General features: G+C 33.5%; 2 protein-coding genes across 6 annotated transcripts; both read right to left on the bottom strand.

Annotated features, from left to right (window-relative positions):
- Positions 1-6,065: 6,065 nt before the first annotated feature.
- On the bottom strand, positions 6,066-13,456 carry LOC105800174 (uncharacterized). 4 transcript variants are annotated; one of them, XM_012631132.2, is made up of 16 exons: positions 12,944-13,456; positions 12,281-12,349; positions 11,969-12,199; positions 10,884-10,982; positions 10,716-10,771; positions 10,318-10,429; positions 9,607-9,786; positions 9,234-9,497; positions 8,662-8,862; positions 8,380-8,580; positions 8,173-8,298; positions 7,795-8,097; positions 7,597-7,695; positions 7,075-7,508; positions 6,926-6,980; positions 6,066-6,344 (listed from the first exon to the last, which is right to left on the bottom strand). In XM_012631132.2, the coding sequence occupies exons 1-15, from the start codon at positions 13,064-13,066 to the stop codon at positions 6,947-6,949; spliced, it is 2,532 nt and encodes an 843-aa protein (XP_012486586.1). In that variant the 5' UTR covers positions 13,067-13,456; the 3' UTR covers positions 6,066-6,344; positions 6,926-6,946. The 4 variants fall into 4 exon arrangements, with proteins under 4 accessions (XP_012486586.1, XP_012486588.1, XP_012486587.1 ...); XM_012631134.2 differs by having other exon boundaries at positions 11,969-12,124; positions 12,944-13,455; XM_012631133.2 differs by having other exon boundaries at positions 12,281-12,331; positions 12,944-13,455.
- Positions 13,457-16,026: 2,570 nt separating this feature from the next.
- On the bottom strand, positions 16,027-20,080 carry LOC105800172 (metal-nicotianamine transporter YSL3). Of its 2 annotated transcripts, none has more exons than XM_012631128.2 (9): positions 19,511-20,080; positions 19,342-19,404; positions 18,839-19,234; positions 18,552-18,724; positions 18,312-18,409; positions 18,080-18,214; positions 17,795-17,984; positions 17,600-17,714; positions 16,027-17,313 (listed from the first exon to the last, which is right to left on the bottom strand). In XM_012631128.2, the coding sequence occupies exons 3-9, from the start codon at positions 19,203-19,205 to the stop codon at positions 16,385-16,387; spliced, it is 2,007 nt and encodes a 668-aa protein (XP_012486582.1). In that variant the 5' UTR covers positions 19,206-19,234; positions 19,342-19,404; positions 19,511-20,080; the 3' UTR covers positions 16,027-16,384. The 2 variants fall into 2 exon arrangements, with proteins under 2 accessions (XP_012486582.1, XP_052476971.1); XM_052621011.1 differs by having other exon boundaries at positions 18,839-18,951; positions 19,511-20,079.
- Positions 20,081-21,667: the final 1,587 nt, after the last annotated feature.

Below are 21,667 nucleotides of genomic sequence, written 5' to 3'. Positions count from 1 at the left end.
GACTCTTATAAAATTATTAAAATTATCTCAAAAAGTATTGAAATCTCTTAAAAAATATTCAATATTTTTTGGTTGAACTAACAGCTGTCCAAATTTTATTAAGGTGATGCCGTTTTGGGTAACTTAAGTATAATTTTTTTTAACATTAATCTCATTATAGGTTCTTATCATATCTGTTCTTTTTGATACAATACATAGAATTATCCACAATCCATTTTCAACCCATAAATAAGAGGTAATACACTTCAGAGCACTCGAACCTACATCCTCCTACACTAACAACAATATCAATACCAATCGAACTAAGTCTCAATCGACAAGTATAAAAAATTTTAATTTGATAATTCCTATAATTTAGATTTATTCTTTTATCTCTTATCTCTTAAGTCTCTAATGAAATATTGATGTGAATCTTTTGTGCAGGTAGACACAAAGTAGATTAATATTTATATTATTTTATTCTTCTTCTTTGACTCTATCTAGAGGTGTTCATTGATCGGATCGGATCGACTTAGATTCAAGTTGGGCCCAACTAAAATTTTAAGTCCATTTGCTAGGCCCGACCCAAAAATGGGCATAAATTTTTATCCAAGCCCGGTCAGACCGTATTAATTTTTTATATTATTTTTATATAATTTTTAAATATATATAATACATCAAAAATACTAAAAATATCAAAATAAAATTTTCCCAACAAATTGAAAATAAATTTTAAAAACTATGTATACTTAAATAACACTAAGATTAAGATAGATGCAACTTAACAAGCAAATACTTCTAAAATAATAACAAAATTAACAAATGCCTCTAAAATAATAACAAAATTAACAATAAACAAGTTTTATATAATATCCAAGCAATAACAACATAATAGAAAAATTGTAGCAAAATAGGGAGAAAACAACAAGAAAATAACATTAAAAAAATAACAGATTTTTTTGTTATTTAGTGAATTCTAGCCGGAGTGAGCCCATACAAAAAAGGCATTACTTGGGGCCCAACCCCTTTTTTGAACAGACCTTATTTTTTTTTGTTCAAGTCCATTTTTTGAACATATATTTTTACCAAAAGCCTCTCATATTTTGGGCGGGCCTTTGAGCCAGACCGAGTAGCCCGATCCATGAACATGTCTAACTCCAACTAAAGCAATTTGGACTAAAAGAAAAATCAAAACCTTAAACTTTCTTATGTTTATTTTCTTCCTTCTTTCTTTCTTTTCTCGACTTTGATCGCTGTACAAGTAAACCTTGTTTAATCCAATACGTGGTTTAAAAAAAGTGTTTAGGTTTTTTGTTGGTTATTTAATAAGTGATTTTACTTCTTTTTTCTGTTAAGTAACTCGTAACATTTACAAAGAACAAGTGATATAAATTTAAGATAACTTAAACCAAACATTTCTAAAGAACAAGAAACAATAGTATGACCATTTTTTTGAACCTACAAAAATAAGATAATCAATTTGTTCAAGAAGAAAATGATATCAAATTCCAAGGGCGCAACCATTTTATAAATTTCAGATGTGTGTGAGATTCAAAACCACATCCAAGGCAAAAAGGTGCTCTAAGCACTTAAGCTCTGTAACAAAGTGCCATTGTACTGGTGTGACATGCATGGATCAAAGTTGATATTTTTAAAATATGAAAAAGCAGTCAATTTGCAATACTCAAGTATTTTCGAGTTGAATAATGTTTATATTGATTGAAGAGTTGTCTTTTAGCTTCATAATGCACTTTGAAATTCTTTATTTTGAATTCGAGAGCTCAAATTATAATTATTTTAGTGAGAATTATGAGTTTTAAACTTTGATTTAATGCTTAAATCATACTGGTGCAATTTTAAAATCTAATTGTGATCATATATAAACCCAATAATATTTTTATTTATTATCATATTTTTGTAACACCCCCTACCCGTATCCGTTGTCGGAATAGGGCACGAGGCATTACCGGAGTTTACTGAACATTTTCAATAATTCTGAATCATTTATTATTCATATTCTGAAAATAATTATAACGTCCCTCTATTGGGCTCTCGAAGCCTAAAACATTTATTAGGAACCTACTGGGATTAAATCTGAATCATAGAGAATTTTTCGCAAAATCCTAAATATATATATAAATTTTTTTTTTATTTCCGAATTAGGTGCAGGGTTCATACGGGCGTATCACATAACAATTTTTTTCATAAGAAATTGCATAACTGAAACATTTCCACCCTTTCATAAGCTCAATTATATTTTCATCTAAGCACTTACCATTCCAATGCACCTCATAATTAAACATATTATCATTCAACAATAATTTGGCATTTGCCTAAACTTCAAGCAACAACATTGGTTAGCGTACTTTAATATTGACAAACTTATTTTCTCGCCATGTCTCACTTAAATTTAACTCGTCTTAATACACATAATTTTCCTTGTATCAACGTATCAAAGATAGTCTCATATTTACATTTCATGATACATATCATTTTCTTGTTGTTTCTTCTTAAATATAAATTATTCAATTCATTATGACAATATTTCATGTACCATAATTTTTTATAATTTCAATGTATATTTATTCTAGTAGCAGTTCATAATCTTGAATATGCATAATTATCGAGCAAGTTTTACATACATGTATTTTCCATGTCATATTTTAGTATATCAAATAATTATCATTTCTATGTATTTCAAATTTAATTTCATGATTTTATGTACTTATCATTTTCTATTTTTATCCTGTTGAATTTCTCAGATTTTCGATGGATTTTCAAGGGTACACTTTAGTGTACAAATTCGAGTCCGTCAATTCATATTCATGTGCGCACATTTTCAATTCAGAGAGCACACTCCCGCGAACCTCATTTCTTACAGCGGGAATACCAGTCTAGGCTAAATCCCCTGCATGAGAGCACACTACCGCAAACCTCATTTCTTACCAGTTTAGGCAAAATCCCCTGCAACGACAATTACTCTAATGAGCTTGGATTTGAATTACTAGTCCAGGCTAAATTCAGACCCTAATTCGGATTACCCGTCTGGGCTAAATCCATTTTCCACATATTCTTCGGGAGGGCTATATCAAGATCACCCGTCTGGGCTAGATCCTTTTTACCGTCAATTCCTTTTCCGAGATCCATCAAATTTTCCTTCCATTCAATCGGGATTTTTTTCTTTTTATCAAATATATCAATGTTTCATCAATAACTTACATTTCAAGCATCTAAGAATATAATTCAAGTTATATGAACTTATCGGGCTAAATTGCAGAAATATCAAAATTCAGGGACATTTTGGTAATTTTTCATTCTTCTCAAATTTCCACCCAAATCTTGATCTAAATTAATATTTTATTCAATTTATTAATTTAAATGATAAAAATTTCATTTCATGCAATTTGGCCATTTTTGACATTTTATAAAATTACTCTTAAAATTTTACTTTTATTCAATTTAGTCCCTGAACCTAAAATATGTAAATTAGCTATTTTAAAATAAACTCATATGAGCTAAATATTCACATATATTATTTTTCCTCCTCCTCAACTCTATTCCACATCCTTGATATATATATTAGCACTATTTACTTGTTTACTCATAACAACTTGTTCACTTGAGTTATAGTCACTAAATTAATTATATCTTAAGCTAAAGAACCCCGAATTGAGATCCGTAAATTTTATCTGAAACTAGACTCACATATATTCATACGATAAAATTTTAATAATTTTTGGTTTACCCAATAAGTACAGTTTATTCTTTAAAGTCATCCCTTTTCTTTTGTCTGACAGTTTTGACCCTTCTTCACTAAAAATTAATTATCCCCTTGTACAGGATTCGAATGATATTCTCGTTTGTTCCTTTTTAAAATATACTTATTAAGATTCTAATCATATAAATTATAACTCATAATAATTTTTTTACAATTTTTAATGATTTTCCAAAGTCAGAACAGGGGAACCCAAATTCATTCTGACCTTGTCTCACAAAATTTATTATATCTCATAATTTACAATTCCATTGATTACACCGTTTCTTCTATGAGAAACTAGACTCAATAATATTTAATTTCATATTTTTTCATCCTCTAATTCAATTTTCATGATTTATGGTGATTTTTAAAAGTTAACCTATGTTTCTGTCCAAAACTGTTTTAGTGCAAAATGTTGATTACTAAATTTATAACACCCTTATTCCCTTTCTCTATAGTATTTCCCATCACTTTCTCTTATTTTTCTTCACCAACATATCAAGAACATAGAACCTTATATAATAAAACCCTACATTAACATCAATTTCATACTTTTTCAATAATATCAAACTCAAAAATATATTGAAATCTTGATGTTCTTACCTTGCTCTATTGTTTTCAATCTTTAACTTGATTTTCTCTCTCCTCCAGCCTCTATTTCTTGAATCTAACTTGATATTCTAGCTCCCCATAGTCTGCTTATCAATTTTCTCTCTTGGTGGCTATGGAAATTTCTTTGAATTCTAAGTGAAAATGGTGAATTTTTGGTGTGAGGACCAAATTGTAAAGAAAGCAAAACTTTCTTTCTTTCTCTCTTCTTCTCACGTTGATGCATGGAAAAATGGTGTGATGATAGATTCCATCTTTCTTTCCACATATATATATACACTAAATAAAATAATAAAATATCATTAAGAAAAAAAATCAAATCAAAATATAATAAACTAATATTTATTTATTTATTTAATCTAAAATATCTCCAACATCATCATCATTTTCTAGATTTCTCTCTTCTAATTGAACATTTTGCCCTTTAGATCTTCTAAAATTCCATCCTTGAGTCATCACTTAATTTGGTAAAATTACAATTTGGTCCCTCATAATTCTTCATCTATTCAATTTGGTCCCAATTCATCCATTTTTCTTAGGTTCTAGATTATTCCACCCTTAAAATATTTACACTATTGATCCTTCAACTTTTTCATATTTACATTTTAACCCCTCAAATTTTGAGTATTTACTATTAGGTAACAAAACTTTTCTCACTTTTACAATTTAATCCTTTCTTGAATTAATATGTCATAATATACTTCTCAATGTTGTCATAACTCAAAATTCTCCTTTTGTCACTTTATTTCCTTACTATATCAAAAATAATATCTTCTTGTAAAAATTTTAGGTATTACAATTTTAAGGTTTACTTTTTACAAATTTTGGAATATTTTCTTAGATTATTTATTTTACAAGAATAGATCTTATAACAGTCTTTTAGGAGCCTCATTCTTGAGGGTTTTCTTTGAAAAGCAAAATAAGGATTATGGTTTAAACTAAGTATTATTTCCCATAAAAAAAGCATTAAAAGGGTTCAAAATGTTTTTCTTTTGGAAAATAAAATCATGATTTGAGTTAAGGTTCACTCTATTATTTTTTCATCCAGTAATATTTAATACAATGATCATTAACATTCAAATGTATAGAACCGTGAACTGGTGAATGATGATTAAACATGCATTAGATATTAATAGATAACTAATAATGGAGTGGAACCAAACCCCACTACAAACTCAATTTTCTTTTTCAAAAGAATAAAGCAACAAATAATAATAAAATTTTTAAAATTACTTTTTTTTAAAATTACCAAAATATCTAAGTTGAGTGATTTAGGTTATACATGAATAATTAAATTTAACCTCAAGTTTCAAATATTTCATGCCTTGAAAAACTAATTTTCTAAATAATGAACTTTGAAAAGTAAACTTAAAAACATTTTAAAATGCTCGTTAAACATTTAATTTGTTGGCATGTTAATAATATGGATTTAGTTCTGGTGTTTTAAGTGCAGGTCAATAATTAAAATGAATTATTAAATTAAAGGTTTATAATCCATTTGAAAGTTGAATCCAACTTACCCATCCAAGTTAAAAGATTTATATTTAATACTTGTATATTAAGAATAATAAATTAATATTATCCCTAAAATAGACGTATCAGTAACCGTACTTTCTAACCTAGATCTACAGTAAATCAACCGAGTTTGTTCTTTTTAAAGGTTTTCTTAGTTTATACTTGATCATTTGAATAGGCACAATAATCATTCTACATCCAAATATGGGGAGTCAAACATAAACTATAGGATATGAATATTAAAAAAAAACCTGGAGCAACATAGGTTAAGCAGAAAAATCAGATCTACAGCTTGGAATAGGACAGGAACAGGCAGCAGTATAGTGTTATTCAACAATGGAGTGCCAAAAGGCTTAAAACAATTTAAATATTCAGCTTGTGTCCAAGATCAGTAGATACATTTTAACTACACATCATTTTCCAATATGCTTGCAATCTCCATAATGCTTGATCCACAGCTGAATATTGCAGTTCGGCATATATCCTGCCAGAACAAAATTAAAATTGGTAAATCTCCAAATTATCAAGTTAAATGATGATACTACAAATTATATGAAATTCAAGTATGCTTTACTGAAACTATATTAATTCGTTAAGGTTAAGTTAATTGTTAACCTGATGATCTAGCCGTAAATACCTGATTAGCCCCATACAATTCTATAACTGCTCAGGGCAAAAACTATCTAATATCTCAGACAGGGTATGCTATATCTCACATATTCACCCAATCTCAGCAGAAAAGGAGAAACATATTATCTAATGCAATAGTGCAGAATCTCAGCACTTCATTATATTAATGCTTCAAACTTAGCTTGTTGCAAAAATTAAAATTGCTCGTAAATGCTAAATTACTTGGACTCAAGTGTGAAAGTTGGATAGAGGCATGTTCAATTCCTTCTAAGTTCCTCCATGTATTTGGAGGATCATATGTCTATACTCATATCTTGAATGTATTGGATATCAGCATCAAACACAAGTATTTGAATAAAAATGAAGTCATAAGGTGAAAGACCAGTCGTAGAATAGGGAATGCAGGTATAGCACAATGGTTAACCAGTATCTCACAGTTGAGGTAAATGCACTTCACTATCTTCTTGAAGATAATGCAGCTCCGGTTGTCCTGCCATGTTACAGGACAATTAAACTCAATAAGCTTAAGCCACGAAAACGTCCACTGATAAATGACCTTCAGCTATCTGCAGGATTTTACATACCTGCTCTGCTGTTTCCCGACAACATTTGAATTAGACCTTCCATGTCCAGATGCCATGCTTTCAACACGAGTCACACTTGGATCTTTAGATTGGCTCAATATTTTTACATTGGAGAAACCTCTGGACACATCAACACAAATTCCATTGGGATGTTGATTTTGCATTACTAACTGCTGTCCATTAGAAGCAATTTTAGTGATGCCTGCATGCTCCTTGAAAAGGGCATTCTCTCTCACATGATAGGAATCAATTGATCGAAGCGCCTTCTTTAGCCGATTACGCTGTGCAATCGGTGTAACAGAAACAGAAGGCAAAAAGGAGTATGAAGATGGAGCTTCAGCAGCTGCAGCAACTTTAGCAACAGCTGCAGTTGCTGCTATCATCTCCTGTGCTCCCTCTTGAAGCCAAATATAGTCACCCTCAATTACAAATAACTGAAATCATATGGCAATCAGATTATGAAACCTTCAGAATGTATGATTTCCATGCCAACAAATATGTAAAAAGTTGCAAGAAACAAACCGTAGGGTGGCTAGCTACAAAGTCATCCAGTTTTCCGTACTTTTTCTTGTAATCATGCCAGTGCAATGGTAAAAGCATCTTCCCCAGCCTATTTGGCAACTGCAATTGATTGATACAAGTCAAACCCCATTTGGGCAGGGTTTAATACCATAGGAGCTAAGTTGACTATTAAGAAAATTTATTTGCATATCAACTAACCGTTGAGCTGATTCGAATTCTGCCACCAGTTGGAATTGTGCGAACTATGCATGCTAACAATGATCTTTCATCAAGCAGAGCAGTCTCAGAAGTCTTAGCTGATATCAAGATATTAGTCTGCCCAGTTGAAACTGACTTCTCAGGCATAATAGCATTAGCACCATTGCTGGTCATTGTTCCCTTGAAATTAACAGAGTGCTCCGAAGAATCAGGAGGAGAAGGGCTCGCAGCAGTACTTGCTTCTTCTGCTGATAGAACTTGGTCCTCAAGCACATGGTTATTCATGTTCAGAATAATCAGTTCCTGTCCGGTTCAAATTTAAGTAAGAGATTAGATCTGAGATATCCAACCGCTTGAAGACTAGTCAGATTAACAAACCTGGGATTCACAGCTCTGTTCACGAGTGCCTAATGTCAATGCGCCATGAAATTGTGAGGAAACCTGCTCCAAGCTTGGCTCAGGTTGGGGGTCCACAATGAAACTTGATTTAATTGAATCAAGGACCTGCAAAGAATGGGGCAAGTTACAAGAATAAATTATGACAATACTAAGCATCGTGAATAGAACCTTCTTGGTTTAAAGAACCTGTGCTTTCACAGCAGATGATGATATCAAAGAATTGATGTCTGGCCCTTGGCTAATATGATTAAGACGGTCTGGACTAATGGCTTGTTCATTGACAGACATTTTATATTCGTACTTTAAGTCTGACCTCACAAAGCTTTGATCAGTTTGGGATGGTGGAACTTGATTCTGTGCAGATAGCTGGAAATCCTCTGGTGAAATCTGAAAAATATGACGAAACACCCTTATATATAACAAAGAAAACCCTGTGAGAAAATTGACAATGCATTGGTTTGACCATACCTGTTGGTTCTGCCACTGTTGGGTGGATGAAATTGTTGGCATTGAGTACTGTCCAACTTGAGATGCCACAGAATGGGGAAAACCCTGTTGATGCATGACAAATGAATGCAAAGCAGTCACCTGCCCAGGTGGGAGGTATGTAGGCATCCCCAGTAGAGATGATGGAGCAATTGGAATACTAGGATTATGGTCATTGTGATGCTGATAGCAAAAACAGTCATATAAGGGGAAAAACTAATAGAAAGTGTTATAAACAAGACAGTTTGAAACAAAATAATCGACTATTTATCAAATAATAGCTCAAACTTTACAACTAAAATATTCTAAAATGAGATTACTAGCTCGATCTCAATTCTCAAACCAAATATTAGATGGAGAGTGGAAAGAGATAGGGAGGGGAGCAGAAATCGTGACTTCAATAAATCTAAAGATACAGTTATATCATATTGTTCCAATGAAATAAATAACCATATAAAAAGCATACACCTATAATCACCATATAGATGGTTATAAATATTAAACTTCCAATTAAAACACAATCTATGACACACCAGAAAAGCCAGCATTCTTACCTCAGTTGGCGAATTACCATCTGAAGTAAACGATTGAACACTGTTACATGCACCATTCGAAATGACCCAAGCATTATTTGTTGAAACACTTCCATTGGAATCCACTTGGTTTCCATTATTTTTACCAAACTCAGATAAATCTTTTGATTTTGCTTGGGATGCATGTGATTCATCTGTGTAAGAACTGTTCCTCTCTCTTGCATCAGCCAGTTCAAATTGAAGCTGATGTATTGTTTGTAAATGAAGTCTCTCCATCTCCACAAACTAAGACAACCATAAACAAGGTCAATCTAAATTCACCAAAATTACATCAAATCTAATTTATTCAAGGAAAGAGAGGAAGGTGTAAGCAAGAAACTAAAAGATCATCAACCTGTCTCTGACAGCCATGCCAGAGCTGGTTATATTGCTCTGTACGTTCTCGCAGTTCAGCCTGTAAAGAGTGGTTTGTACTTGACTGTAAAGCATCCATCTCCTGGACACTAGAAATCCAAGTTTGAACCTCCCTCAACTGTTCATCCTTATAAAGAATGGTTTCTTGAGCAGCTCTATACTGAAAAATAAGACTACCATTAGGAAATGCAGCTTGATGTCTTCTAGCAATCAACAATACAGGTAATTGTAATTGTTGCATGGCTTCTTTTCGAACAGGAAAGAAAAACATCACTCTTGTAAATTAAGTTAATATGAAAATAAGTAATTCTATTTGTTCCATTCAGTGTTGAGTTCTTTTCAACCAGGGGGGATGATGGATAAGATTCTTCCAAGTTCAGGATTTAAATTATTAATGAACTCGTTTCTTTGGTTTATTTTATCAGTCTTTATTTGAGTTAGGTACACTTTACTTTCTCATGAACATAAAACCCGGTTTTACGGTAGGCCTATTATTTGGAGGTTAGGCTTCTACAATTAACATTCTTGACAATGAGAACTTTTACTTTCTACAATTGAGATTGCTACAATCATAGAGTATTGTTACTTAGGGTTACTTGTTCTACTTCACAGTGAAGCAGAATATTCACCCCTTAACCTCTGGGATTGAAAATTAAGAAAATGTGCATTAAAATCATGCAAATATAGGGACCTGTTCCTGCAACTCCATAAGCTGCCTCTCTTTCTCTTCAACGTGCTCCTGAAGATCATGAATCTGTTTCCGGTGTCGTGCTCTCTCAGCTTCTGAATGATCACGTTCTCTTCTGCGGAAAGAAAAAGAACAGGAACACATCTAAATTTAAGATAGTTCAAACCTAAGCAGCAAGTTAATGTATTAAAAAATAGTCACCAACAACAGCGGTTGCTAATTACTAGTTCAGAGACAAATATACGCTAATATATTAAATCAACCCTAGAATAAGCTTAGAAACTTCCAATGGTGTTGGTGTCGCAGCAACTGGAATATAAATAAAACATTCACATCAATGGTACTGCTTTAAAGCTTATGTTTACAGCAAATAAAAAAGGACCAAAAAGACAAACACACACCTGAAAGTTGCCAGTTCCTTATTTTGCTCTCTTAGAAGGTCTTCCTTTGCCCATGCCTACCAATATAATACAAGGAGCACTAATTTAAACATGACTGATAAGACCACTCCTCATTTTGAAAGAAAAAGAGATCCTCCAAAGCAAAGCAGAATGAACAAATCAGCAGACCTCTTCTTTTTCAACTTTGATGGCATTTAGTTCTCTATCTTTCTCTTCCATCCTCCTTTTCAATTCATTTATGGTCTTCTCACTTTCATGGATTTGTTCCTAACACAAACAAAGTAAAAATCAGGTTGAAAGAGGCAAAAAGACAGCATCATCGTAGAATTTACTTGTAGCATGCATAGTTATTAATATTGTATGACACTCAATATTTATCTTACAATATGACTTGATTACCTACAAAACTGATGCATATCTATACCGAAAAGTGGTTTTATTGTGAAATCTTGGAGTATCTATTTATCAATACACAAGCAAACCAGTTTGTATAATATGGAACATATGATAACTTCAATATACATATGGTAAATTTGGACCAGCGCCAATTAAACATGATCAAACTTCAGACCCAATCACGTAAAAATGCAATTTTAATAGTTTTAACCCCCCCCCACAAGAAAAAAAATTTAAATATACTCTGAAATTTTTAAAATATAAAATATTAATGAGAAAGTTGAGAATTTCAAAGATAATCATATCTTTATTTATGCCACATTTTCACTCAATCTTGTATATAAGTCTAGTACTTTAACTTTTATTATTTTTATACGTATATATGTTGTGCATAAGTCTAGTACTTTGTAATAACATTTAGATGTATAAGTTGTTTGAAATTGTTTACTATAACTTCAGAACAATACTCAATACCCAATTCTTGAAAATAAAATTTAGATTCACAATAAGTATTTCAATTTAACAACTATGGTAGCATGCTAAGAACAATTTCAAGTGTTGATGAATCTAATGGGTGTTTTAACGACCATTTCAAACAAGATATGTAGAATATGTAATATCGAAATAAAATAACAGTACATCTAGGATTCAACAATTTTATTTGTTCACTTACTTCAACAATCAATACATGACATACATTATCTTTATATCTTACACATGAAACTTAATTCCTTTTTTTTTTCATAAATGAAAGATCATATAAAAATTTAAAGATGCAGCTAAAACTTGACTTATTTCTTTTCTCTGAAAGTTGAAGTTCAGAACAATAATAATACAAATCACATTCTAAAGCAAACCTCAAGCTTCGCAGTGGCATCGGCATGGGCCTCGATTTTAGCATCACAGCTGCTCTGCAAATCCAGGATCCTTGGTCTTGCAATTGCCTGAGCTCGGAGTTCAACCTCCATCCGTTGGAGCTCTTCCCTCTGTCTACTAACATTGTGAATCTGCTGCTGCAATATGTCATCACCCAAACTTCCATCAACCATAATCGGAAAAAAGTCAACATCAGCAGGCTCTCTTCCATGCTGCACCTCAGTAAGATTTCAACCATGTTTACTTTTCATCGTTCTAAAAATATATTTTACTTTTAATACCAAGAAACTTACCTCATATATGGTTCTCTCATCAGATTGTTCCATCTTTGATCTTTCAAATTCCTGCATATTGCAAGAAATCTGAATAAAAGAAATCATCAACAGCACTGGTCCAATAATAATAGCAATTATAACCTTTCACAGCTTAATCAGCATTTAATTGATGCTCAATTCCGCCCTTCAAGGCTTGAAATTTCTGACTCTACGGATGAAGCAAACACTTAAAACAGTTTAAACCAAATTCAGATTCCGAATTATTTAACCACCAATTAACCCTAACTTACTACCAAAGTAAACCATATAAAAATGGCATGATCCAAAAACCAAGCCCAAAATTATAAAAATGAGAAACTTGCGAGAAAAGGAGTAAAATGTGTGCTAGCTAATGATGAATGATAACCAAAGGGTATGCCAGTAAAGAGAAAACAAATAAATAGAGCTAAAAGATAAGGAAAAAGAAACAGATAAACCCTAATTTTTTTGGTTCGTAGGGAACACTGAAGAATACCAAATACCAGTTGTTAAATTAAACTAGTGCAGGTATTTGTTCTTTTTTTTCCAGTCTCAAAACAATTACGAATTTCATACTCGAAAGAGAATTTATCCAAATTTCAAAATTTTCTCAGAAACCAAATAAAACCGACAGCAAAAATTATCATGATTAGATGAATTCACCACTTCATCCCCGAGGTTCTGAACCACGTGAAGTTCGGAAACGGCACGCCACTCCTTCCGCGACGGAGATGTCATTGGCAGCGAACCACTCCGTCCGGCGGCGACACTAGCCGCGGTGTCCATTGAATCAGAATGTCCGACACTGCTCCGACTCTTCCACTTCCTCTATCTTCGAAAAGCAGACCCAAAAGAAAAGGGGAAAAAGAAGGAGAAAAAAAGCTAGTAGTTTCCGATCATGAAATTAACCAGAACCCAAGAACTGAAGAAATTTACAAGGAGGAGCTAAAATGGTTAAAGGAAGACAAAATGGGGGAAGACGGGGTGGACGTTTAAGGATAGGAGGGTTTAAACGCCAATTGATAAGGGAAAGATGGTTGTTCAGTCTTTGTGAAATCTCGACCCAGTCTAGACTCCCGCCATTTATACGGCAACTCCATCAACAACATTATGATTCCATCACGCTTTTCCGGTGGCGCGTGTTCTCCACATCACTGGTTTAGTCAAGATCTTTTTGACTGAAGCTTTGAGCACACTTATGTAAGTAAGCGTCATGGACATGGAGGAGGCCCTTCAGCTTTGAGCTTAGTGGCCGAAACAGCCCATTGTCCTTGGAATTTTGGGCCTTCTTTTAACTATTACTTCTAATACCAAAACCATAAACCGTATATTATTATTCATGTAATATAATTGTGCTTTTTATATTATAATAGATAGAAAATTTCTTTTCATTCCGTAGAAAAACGCTAATGATTAACTTTTTCAAACTAAGGGTGAGTTTGGATGGGCGGTGCGTTTACCTGCGGTTAGTGTAAAAACAGCGGTGGCGGTGAGATTAGACACTGTAGCGATACTGTAGCGTGAGACAAAAAGTAAACTAAACGCACCGCACCACACCCAATCGCCCATCCAAACCCACCTTAAATTTTTATACGTCGGTGACGGCTCCGATCTTCGGGTTAATTACTGGTCATGCTTTTTTCATTTTTCATAGTTTTATTTTGTTTTTAATTTTAATTTATATTATCATGGTTTTTATCGCAATTTCATAGTTTTATTTTATTTTGAGTATATGTAATATTTATCAATATAAGGGTGTCCCAAATCTATTAGGATCAGTTCTCGAAAGGTTTTTATTATAATAGATTATAATGATGGTGATAGATTTAATATGAGAATGATAAGTTATCTACAACTTGACTTTTTGTGCATCGCCGATGTAGTAGGTCTCTTGGGGCTTTTGGTGATTTTTTTTGGCTGATTAATGTTCATCGTCAAGTTGATTTGATGATGGCAATGTTAGGACACAAATTTCAGCATTCTAGGGTTGCACTTTCAGTCAATTTATCTTTCTCTCTCTATCTTTTAGTTTATTCATGGTTTGTACTATATGACATTTCTTTGTATTCCTATTAATAATATTTTCTTTAAAAAATATATATTTATATAATTTTTTAGGAATATTTATATAAATTTTAATACATTAATATTTTATAATATTATATAAATATCATATATATATATATATAGGGGCATTCAAATTTCGGTTAAAACTGAAATAATTGACCGAACTGATCTAATTCTGTTAATCGGTCGCTAACCGATCTAATTCGATCGGAAGTTGATTAATGATTTTTTTGAAAGATCAGTTATCAGTTAATTCAGTTCGAAATCGGGTAATTAACATAATTAACAAAATTTAACAATTAATATTATAAATTATATGTAGTTTTAATTTGAATAATTCATCAAATGAACATTATCAATTTATATATTGTTTTAACCAACAAAAATAAAAACATATAAATTTCAATTTGGTTAATTTTTTTAAATTTCGGTTTGGTTAATACTAGTTCAATTCGGTTAATTGTTTGAACATCTCTATACATATGTATATTATGTTTATGATATACAATTATTATTTTCAGAATTAAATTTAACAATAATAAAGTCAATATAATTATATTTCTCATATATACAAACTTTCAAATTGATTTGGTGTTTCCATTATATCAATAAATATTTTATTTTTTAATACATATTAACAGCTCAAAGCACTGCAGAAAATCAAGCTTGAAACTTTGAATAGCTTAAATAGATGAGCTAGTTTAGGTTTTATCCAGAGTACCACAGGTTTCAGTACAAATTATAAAACTTGAATACAACTTTAAAAAAAATTTATAAGTGTAAGTAAGTTTTCTACATTGGGTTCAAATGTGAAATACAAAAAAAGAATCAAATGAATTCCACACAAACTCCGGTCTAACCTTACTTTTCTGTTTACATAGACTGAAATGTACTTTTTAACTCCTAAATTTTAATCCCATCAATGAGAATTTTGTCCTTCCATTGTTTAATCTTCACAACCACCCCCCCCCCAAAAAAAAAAAAAAACTCTAAATGGCACAAAAAACGGTGAATCTTCCAGTTGGATCTTAAATTCATGAGAAACCAAAAGCTTTTGCTGTTGAGTTGAAGAAAATTCATTCCTCCTCCTGGTATAGTACACTTGCAGCATTGTTTCCTTTGCTAACAATTTCTGGATATGTAGCTGTTATTCACATTCTGCTATCCACCCCCCCCCCCAAAAAAAAAAAAAAAGAAAGGTTTATGGTTTCAGAAATAATGCAAAAATAATCATAATGGCATGGCTTCAGACATAAAACCGGTTTTTACCGGTCCGACAGAAACCCGGTTTTATTATACATACCATACAGAACAAATCACCAGTAGTTGAAACAGTCCAACTGTACGGTCCGGTTTTTAGCTCTTATAAAGTATAAGCATATATAAGCAAAAAGGATTTTAGTACAACTTTAAGAAGACTGTATCTGGTGAAAATTTGATTTCAATATACACATGGGATTGGACATGCCTCCAGTTCCAGGTTAAAATGGTTCCATTGGATGGTCCGGTTTTTCAGCACTAACAGCTCTTAGAAGGTACCAGTATATATATAAGCAAACAAATTTCCATATATTTTGAAGTATGAACAAGACAATAAGAACAACTTTAAGAAAACTGTATCCAACAAGACAACCAATTTGTCTGAATGACAATACACAAAGGTACAAGTAACATAATAGTTGCTTTGCTTGAATTCGGAACCCTTTATTGAATAGCTCTTTATTCTTCAGCTAAGCTGGATTTTGTTACAAGTTTTTACATACACTGATATGCATAAGAACTAACTCTTTTCCTGAGGCTTCAAGCTCATATAATATAAGGTGTGTTACTTTAGAACAGCATAGATACATATCTAAAATGTTGTCTTTTACCTATTACTAGAAGACACAGATTGTCTATCGTCTATCGAACACTATACTGGTCAGAATTCTATTTTTTTTTTTTTTTTGTTTCCAACTACAACAAAGTTAGTTTTTGTAAAATGTAACTAAATAGGCCTGCGAACTCTCTTATCTCTCTCTGTGTTATTAACATAGTCTATGTTGTTGCCAAGAATGTCATGCAGATTGGAGGACGAGCCTTAAACAAAGCAAGGATCGATGAAGGAAGAAGCCACAGCCCATCTCCGCATATCAAGCCAGAAGCGACAGCAGGAACCATCAAACTGGCCTTCTTTCGATTTAGCTTGTGCCATGCGAAAACAGCCAAACTCCCCACACACATATCAATTGCAAAATAAGCACCAACAAGGAAAGGCACAGCCATCGCCATTGGAATGGGAATCCATTTCCCAATATTCTTGGGAGTAAAATCTCTCAACAAGTTGGCTGCTATCGCAAAGGAAAAAAACCCATAGCAGAGCTGCAAACAATACTGGGGAAGGGCAGAGAAGCCTTGAACACCAAGAATTGCCATATTTCGATAAATGAGAGCATATGGGGCTTTGTATTCACCATCAGGGTTCCCCAGATCAAAAGCTTTATAGAAGAGAAAGAATGTAAGAGGAGCTACAATGCAGCCGATGGCTGTCCCTATAGCCTGGCTGAGAAGCATGGATCTTGGAGAAGTGAGAGTTAGGTGACCGGTCTTGAAATCATGCATCAAATCAGATGAGATTGAAACAATGGATTTAATAAGACCACAGCCCACGAGTCCAGCAACCACACCATTTTCCTTTCCGGACAAGGCAGCAAGCACGAAGAGGGCTACTTTTCCGTAATTATAGGCCATGTTCATGTCAGTCAGACCAGCACCATAAGCATTGCAGAAGCTCAAAGAGGGTGCAAGAATGTAAGCAACAACTACGTAATACCATTTCAGCTCGGGGAACATCTGAGGGATTACAATGACGGAAATGACAGAAAAAAAGGTGTATCCTGCACATGCTACCCAAATAGGAATGCTCTCTCTATTGAATAGTTCATTTCGATGAAGATCATTTGGGAGCTGTTTCTGGTTATCGGGAGCTGCATTACAAGTAAAGGAAGTTAGTGAAGCTGGTGCTCCCTAAGAAAGTTAATGAAGTTTTTATTCCCCAATGATCCATGAAAACATGATCACCCGTATCAGGTTTAGCACTCAAAAATCAAATGAACTCCATTTTACATGTCTTGTCATAAAAAAATGGACCATGAAAACAAAAGATCAGAATTGCTTAACGGTCCTTTCTAGTTCCATAGGAGATGGCGCAATCAAAGTAACAAACTGGAGAGGAGCCAAAGAAAAGGACATTTTAGAAAGTAGCTAACTTACATGTTTTACGGTTGCTATTTTTCACTTTAGCGTGAATGTTTCTGGCAGTGAAGAACAGTATCTTCAGAAAATTATAGAGTCCATCCCCCAGGATCAAAGCAATAGAAATAAAAACCTGCATGATAAATGGAAACCAGTGAGAAATGCATATCGATATTGGTGTCAAGATATCATTAAGAGAGAAGCTCTGCAAACCTTGTAACCATTTAGACTCTTCATGCTGCTTTCAGGTAATGTTGCAGGGAACCACTCTCCCTTGAGCCCACCGATCAGTGGCCACATTACTCCCCAAGAAAGCACCGCACCAAGGAGCAAAGATATGTTTACTAGATGTGGACAGATCATTCCTGCTCCTATGTAAGTCATACTGAAATCAAAGTAAAATCTGCAAAATTGAAGTTCTTGAATCAATGATTATGGCAAGAGATGTATAGGTGGAAAGATGACAAACATAGAGAATAAGAAAGCTGGATCCCGTACGAGTTTTTCCAGGCTTTCAAGCCAAATGTGGGAAACTGAGAAAATCCACATGAATCTCCACCTGCATAGAACCATTGGAAGAAAGCCCAGAGGAAACTAAATGAAAAGAATTTCAGAAACCCATGAACCTGCTTCCTGAAGATGAATCATTACAAGCTTGAGTTACGCCACACTCAAAACCTGTTTCATTTCTAACTAGAAAAGAAAAGAGTTCGGAACAGTAGATTCATACTTAGCATTTTTGTCTCCTTTGGGGGTATGAAACCCATTAATCAAAACAGCTGTAGCAGTTCCACTTGGGTAAGCTAATTTGTAGTCAATTATCATAATCTGAAATAACAAAAATTAGAATTAGAAAATTAAGACCCAGATTACCGACTAAGAGTCACTGATATCACAGCAGATGAACTATCATCAACCTATCTTGGAAACACAGAATAGAAAGGAAGGGAAGTAGAAGAAACATGCATACCTTTCTTAGAGGAACCAATGCCAGAAGCCCAACAAAGCAGCTCACAAAGAGAAACCCAGTCATCCAACCGATCCCAGGTTCCTTAATGCTCCCAGGATTATTACCTACGGCATCAACTCCTGCTTGTTCATATGTCTTCCTGTTTAAACCCAACAGATAAGATCCAAAACCACCTGCATTGAAAAATTGATGGAAAACAAAAAACAAGAAAATCAGGTGGATTGGTATCCAATTAATCAATAAACTCATCCAAAATGAAACCGAGAACTGATTGCAGACAACAATACCTCCAACAGCAATACTATAACAAGCAACTGCAGAGGTCTGAATGATAGTATTCTCTTGTCTAGTAAATGGAGTTGAAACAAATCCAACCTTTTGCAGCAACTTTGTCCATGACCTGACCAATACAAAGGCAAGCAGAGCGGCCGAGACATTAAGGTTCGGAACTAGCCCAGTTGTGAGATTGAGCTTCATCACTATCACACTGTATATGATACCAATAAGAAGGCTAGCAATGAGTCCTCTAATTGTTATGTGTTTCGTCCAAGGTGCAATTCTCTTCAACTCTTCTTGCTCATCAATCCTCTCTTCTAAATCATCTCTCTCAACCCTTTCAATTTCTTTCATCTCCTCTATGTTCATGTTCCCCATTAATAAAATCTGGTTCTTGGCTTGCTAGTCTAATTCAATCATCAAAACTCATTTTTTTTCAGGCCCAGTTCAAAGAGAAAACAAATACTACAATGAAATTACATGGACAACTCATGCAGCCACTGACAGATCTTACCTTGATGATCAGCTTGTTCTTCTTCTTCCCAAAGTTCAGCTCAGCAAACTTGTTTCATATTAACTAGAATTCATTAAACAATGTCAAATTGGGATTTCAGTTTTTGTTTTTCTTTGCTTAATCTAAGAACACGCCGTAAAAGTGATAAATTACTTTACTCATTTCTCACCTTAAGAGTGTCCTTCCTCGAGTTGACCTGCAGAAAGCTCCAAATACAATGAAGAAAATATCCAAAAAATCTAAGTTTTGAGTATTTCAGTTCAATGGTCGAGGCAGCAGTAAATAAACACCTCTAAAAGGACCACGAGCGAACCACACGCTTCGTAAAAAGCCAAAACGATAAATAAAGTTAATTCAATGCGAAGATCAAAATCACAAAGAGCATTGAATTCCGCATCTGAAACAAGACCCTAACAATCTTCAGAACGGGTATCTCAAAATCAGCAATTCGAGACTTTTGGATTTGGCACGATTTGCAGAGTATTGTATTAAAGCGACCCACGGTTTACTAACCCCCACCAAAAGGAGTTTAAAGACTTTCAAGACCCTTTGCCTGTACTGCAAAGCAGTAGTACAAAGTTAGCTTTTGTAGTACATTCATTCGGTAGCCATTAAGTTTGATTCTTTACGTTGACTGCCATCGGGTTCAGCTACAAATTTGCAGAGAGAAGGAAGTGTGGGATGGAAATGGAAAGGGAGGTCCTTTCAAAGAGATTCAACGGAACTAGTCCCACACTTTTGGCTTTGAAAGCGGCTCTACTATGGAAAAGCGTGTGGCCTTTATCAATTGGAATAATAATGGGTGACAAACATATTATTCACTTGAATAGTGATATATGTTTACAATATTAATAAATATAAAAATTTGAAAAAAGTTTTATTTTATGATTTACCCGCTAAATTATACTTATTTTTATATGGTTAGATAATTAATTTGGTAACTTTTTTTCTTGGAAAAACAAACCAACATAAATTTAGTAATAACTCATTAGAAGCCTCTTCGAAAAAACTACACAATTTCCTTACTATTAGAGGTCAATTTAGCAGGCCCATCAGCAACTCGACTATCCTTCCTAGGAAAATACCTGAAAATTCATTGCCTTTCCTATTTTAACATCTGTTTGATTCTTCTAACCAAAGCTAAATTAGAAACAGTCGATTGTCTGTCTTCAATGGCTTTAATCACCTTTAGGCTATCCGTATAACACTCTATCATATCCTCGTCCATGTAGAACAAGCAGCCCATCTAGAATACCCCTAAAGCTCACATAAAAAATTGAGCATTCCTCTAGATAATGATTATAACCCAAGATCCAATCCCTAACCAGATTTCGCAGCACTCCTCTAGCAGATGCGAATCCTTTCTCGCCCTTGGCCATTCCATCAGTATTTAAGTGAAACCAATTACCTAATAGATGATGATTAAGGGACAGCTCATGCATTATAAACGAGTCCTTCTTGTGGGTACTATTATACTGTCTAGCCTAGCTACAGGAAACTTTTACGGTATTAGAAGCACTCCAAGATAAACCTTGAAAAATAAATAAGTTCTTATTTTTCCAAATACGCCAGATGATCAAACCAAAAAAGTAAGACAAATTAACTGTAACGGCCCGTTTTTAGTAGACTCGAAATAGTGGTTTCGGAACCACATATCCGAGTCCATAAGAAAAAAACTATTTTAAAATTATTTTATGGTCTATAGTATGATAGGAATATCATATAAATATTTTGTTAAGAAAATTTTACCGCATACATGTTTAATTGATAAAAGGACCAAATTGCATGAAATGTAAAAGTTGAGTTCTAGTAGCTATAAGTATCAAATAGCTATGGAATTCAAAATTGGAGGTCCTTATATGGAAAATAGAGCATTAAGAGGAGTTAGTATATAAGTTTGATGATTCATCCATGGAAAATTAAATAAAGAAAAAGGATGAAAATGAAAAGTAAAATAATAAATGATAACATAGTAAAAATATCATCATATTATCATCTTTCCCAAATTATTTTACATGGAAACCCTAGCTAAGAGAAGAGAACTCAAGTAAGCTTACTTGGCTTAATTGGATCCTGATAAACCAAATACAGAGCTAGATCGAGGTAAAGAAAAAGTAACGAATTAGTAGCATACAAGTTCACGAACATTGTCGAGTACTTTGGAAGCTTGTTGGGTTGGAAGCTTGGCGGAGATATCTCACACTATCCATCAGCTCATTTCGGTATAAATAGTAAATTAAATTTTAGGTTATAATGGCATGTATAGGCTAAAAGTGGTCAAGAATGGCATGTATGTGTTTGGTTGAAATTAGCCATTGGTATGGCT

This window comes from Gossypium raimondii, chromosome 9, assembly GCF_025698545.1.
Source record: "Gossypium raimondii isolate GPD5lz chromosome 9, ASM2569854v1, whole genome shotgun sequence".
Lineage (NCBI taxonomy): Eukaryota > Viridiplantae > Streptophyta > Magnoliopsida > Malvales > Malvaceae > Gossypium > Gossypium raimondii.
The sequence above is the reverse complement of the archived record's forward strand: the minus strand, read 5'-3'. Positions and strand labels throughout refer to the sequence as shown.

What these genes read in the sequence shown, in the direction of transcription:
- LOC105800174 (XM_012631132.2), bottom strand. Translation starts at nt 13,066, where the DNA reads ATGGACACCGCGGCTAGTGTCGCCGCCGGACGGAGTGGTTCGCTGCCA. An exon ending in TCAAAGTTGAAAAAGAAGAG is followed by an intron (nt 10,772 to 10,883) that starts GTCTGCTGATTT and finishes TTATATTGGTAG; the next exon opens with GCATGGGCAAAGGAAGACCT. An exon ending in AACAGTGGCAGAACCAACAG is followed by an intron (nt 8,581 to 8,661) that starts GTATGGTCAAAC and finishes CATATTTTTCAG; the next exon opens with ATTTCACCAGAGGATTTCCA.
- LOC105800172 (XM_012631128.2), bottom strand. Translation starts at nt 19,205, where the DNA reads ATGGGGAACATGAACATAGAGGAGATGAAAGAAATTGAAAGGGTTGAG. An exon ending in TTGAAAGCCTGGAAAAACTC is followed by an intron (nt 17,985 to 18,079) that starts GTACGGGATCCA and finishes TCAATTTTGCAG; the next exon opens with ATTTTACTTTGATTTCAGTA. An exon ending in AGAGTCTAAATGGTTACAAG is followed by an intron (nt 17,715 to 17,794) that starts GTTTGCAGAGCT and finishes TTTATCATGCAG; the next exon opens with GTTTTTATTTCTATTGCTTT.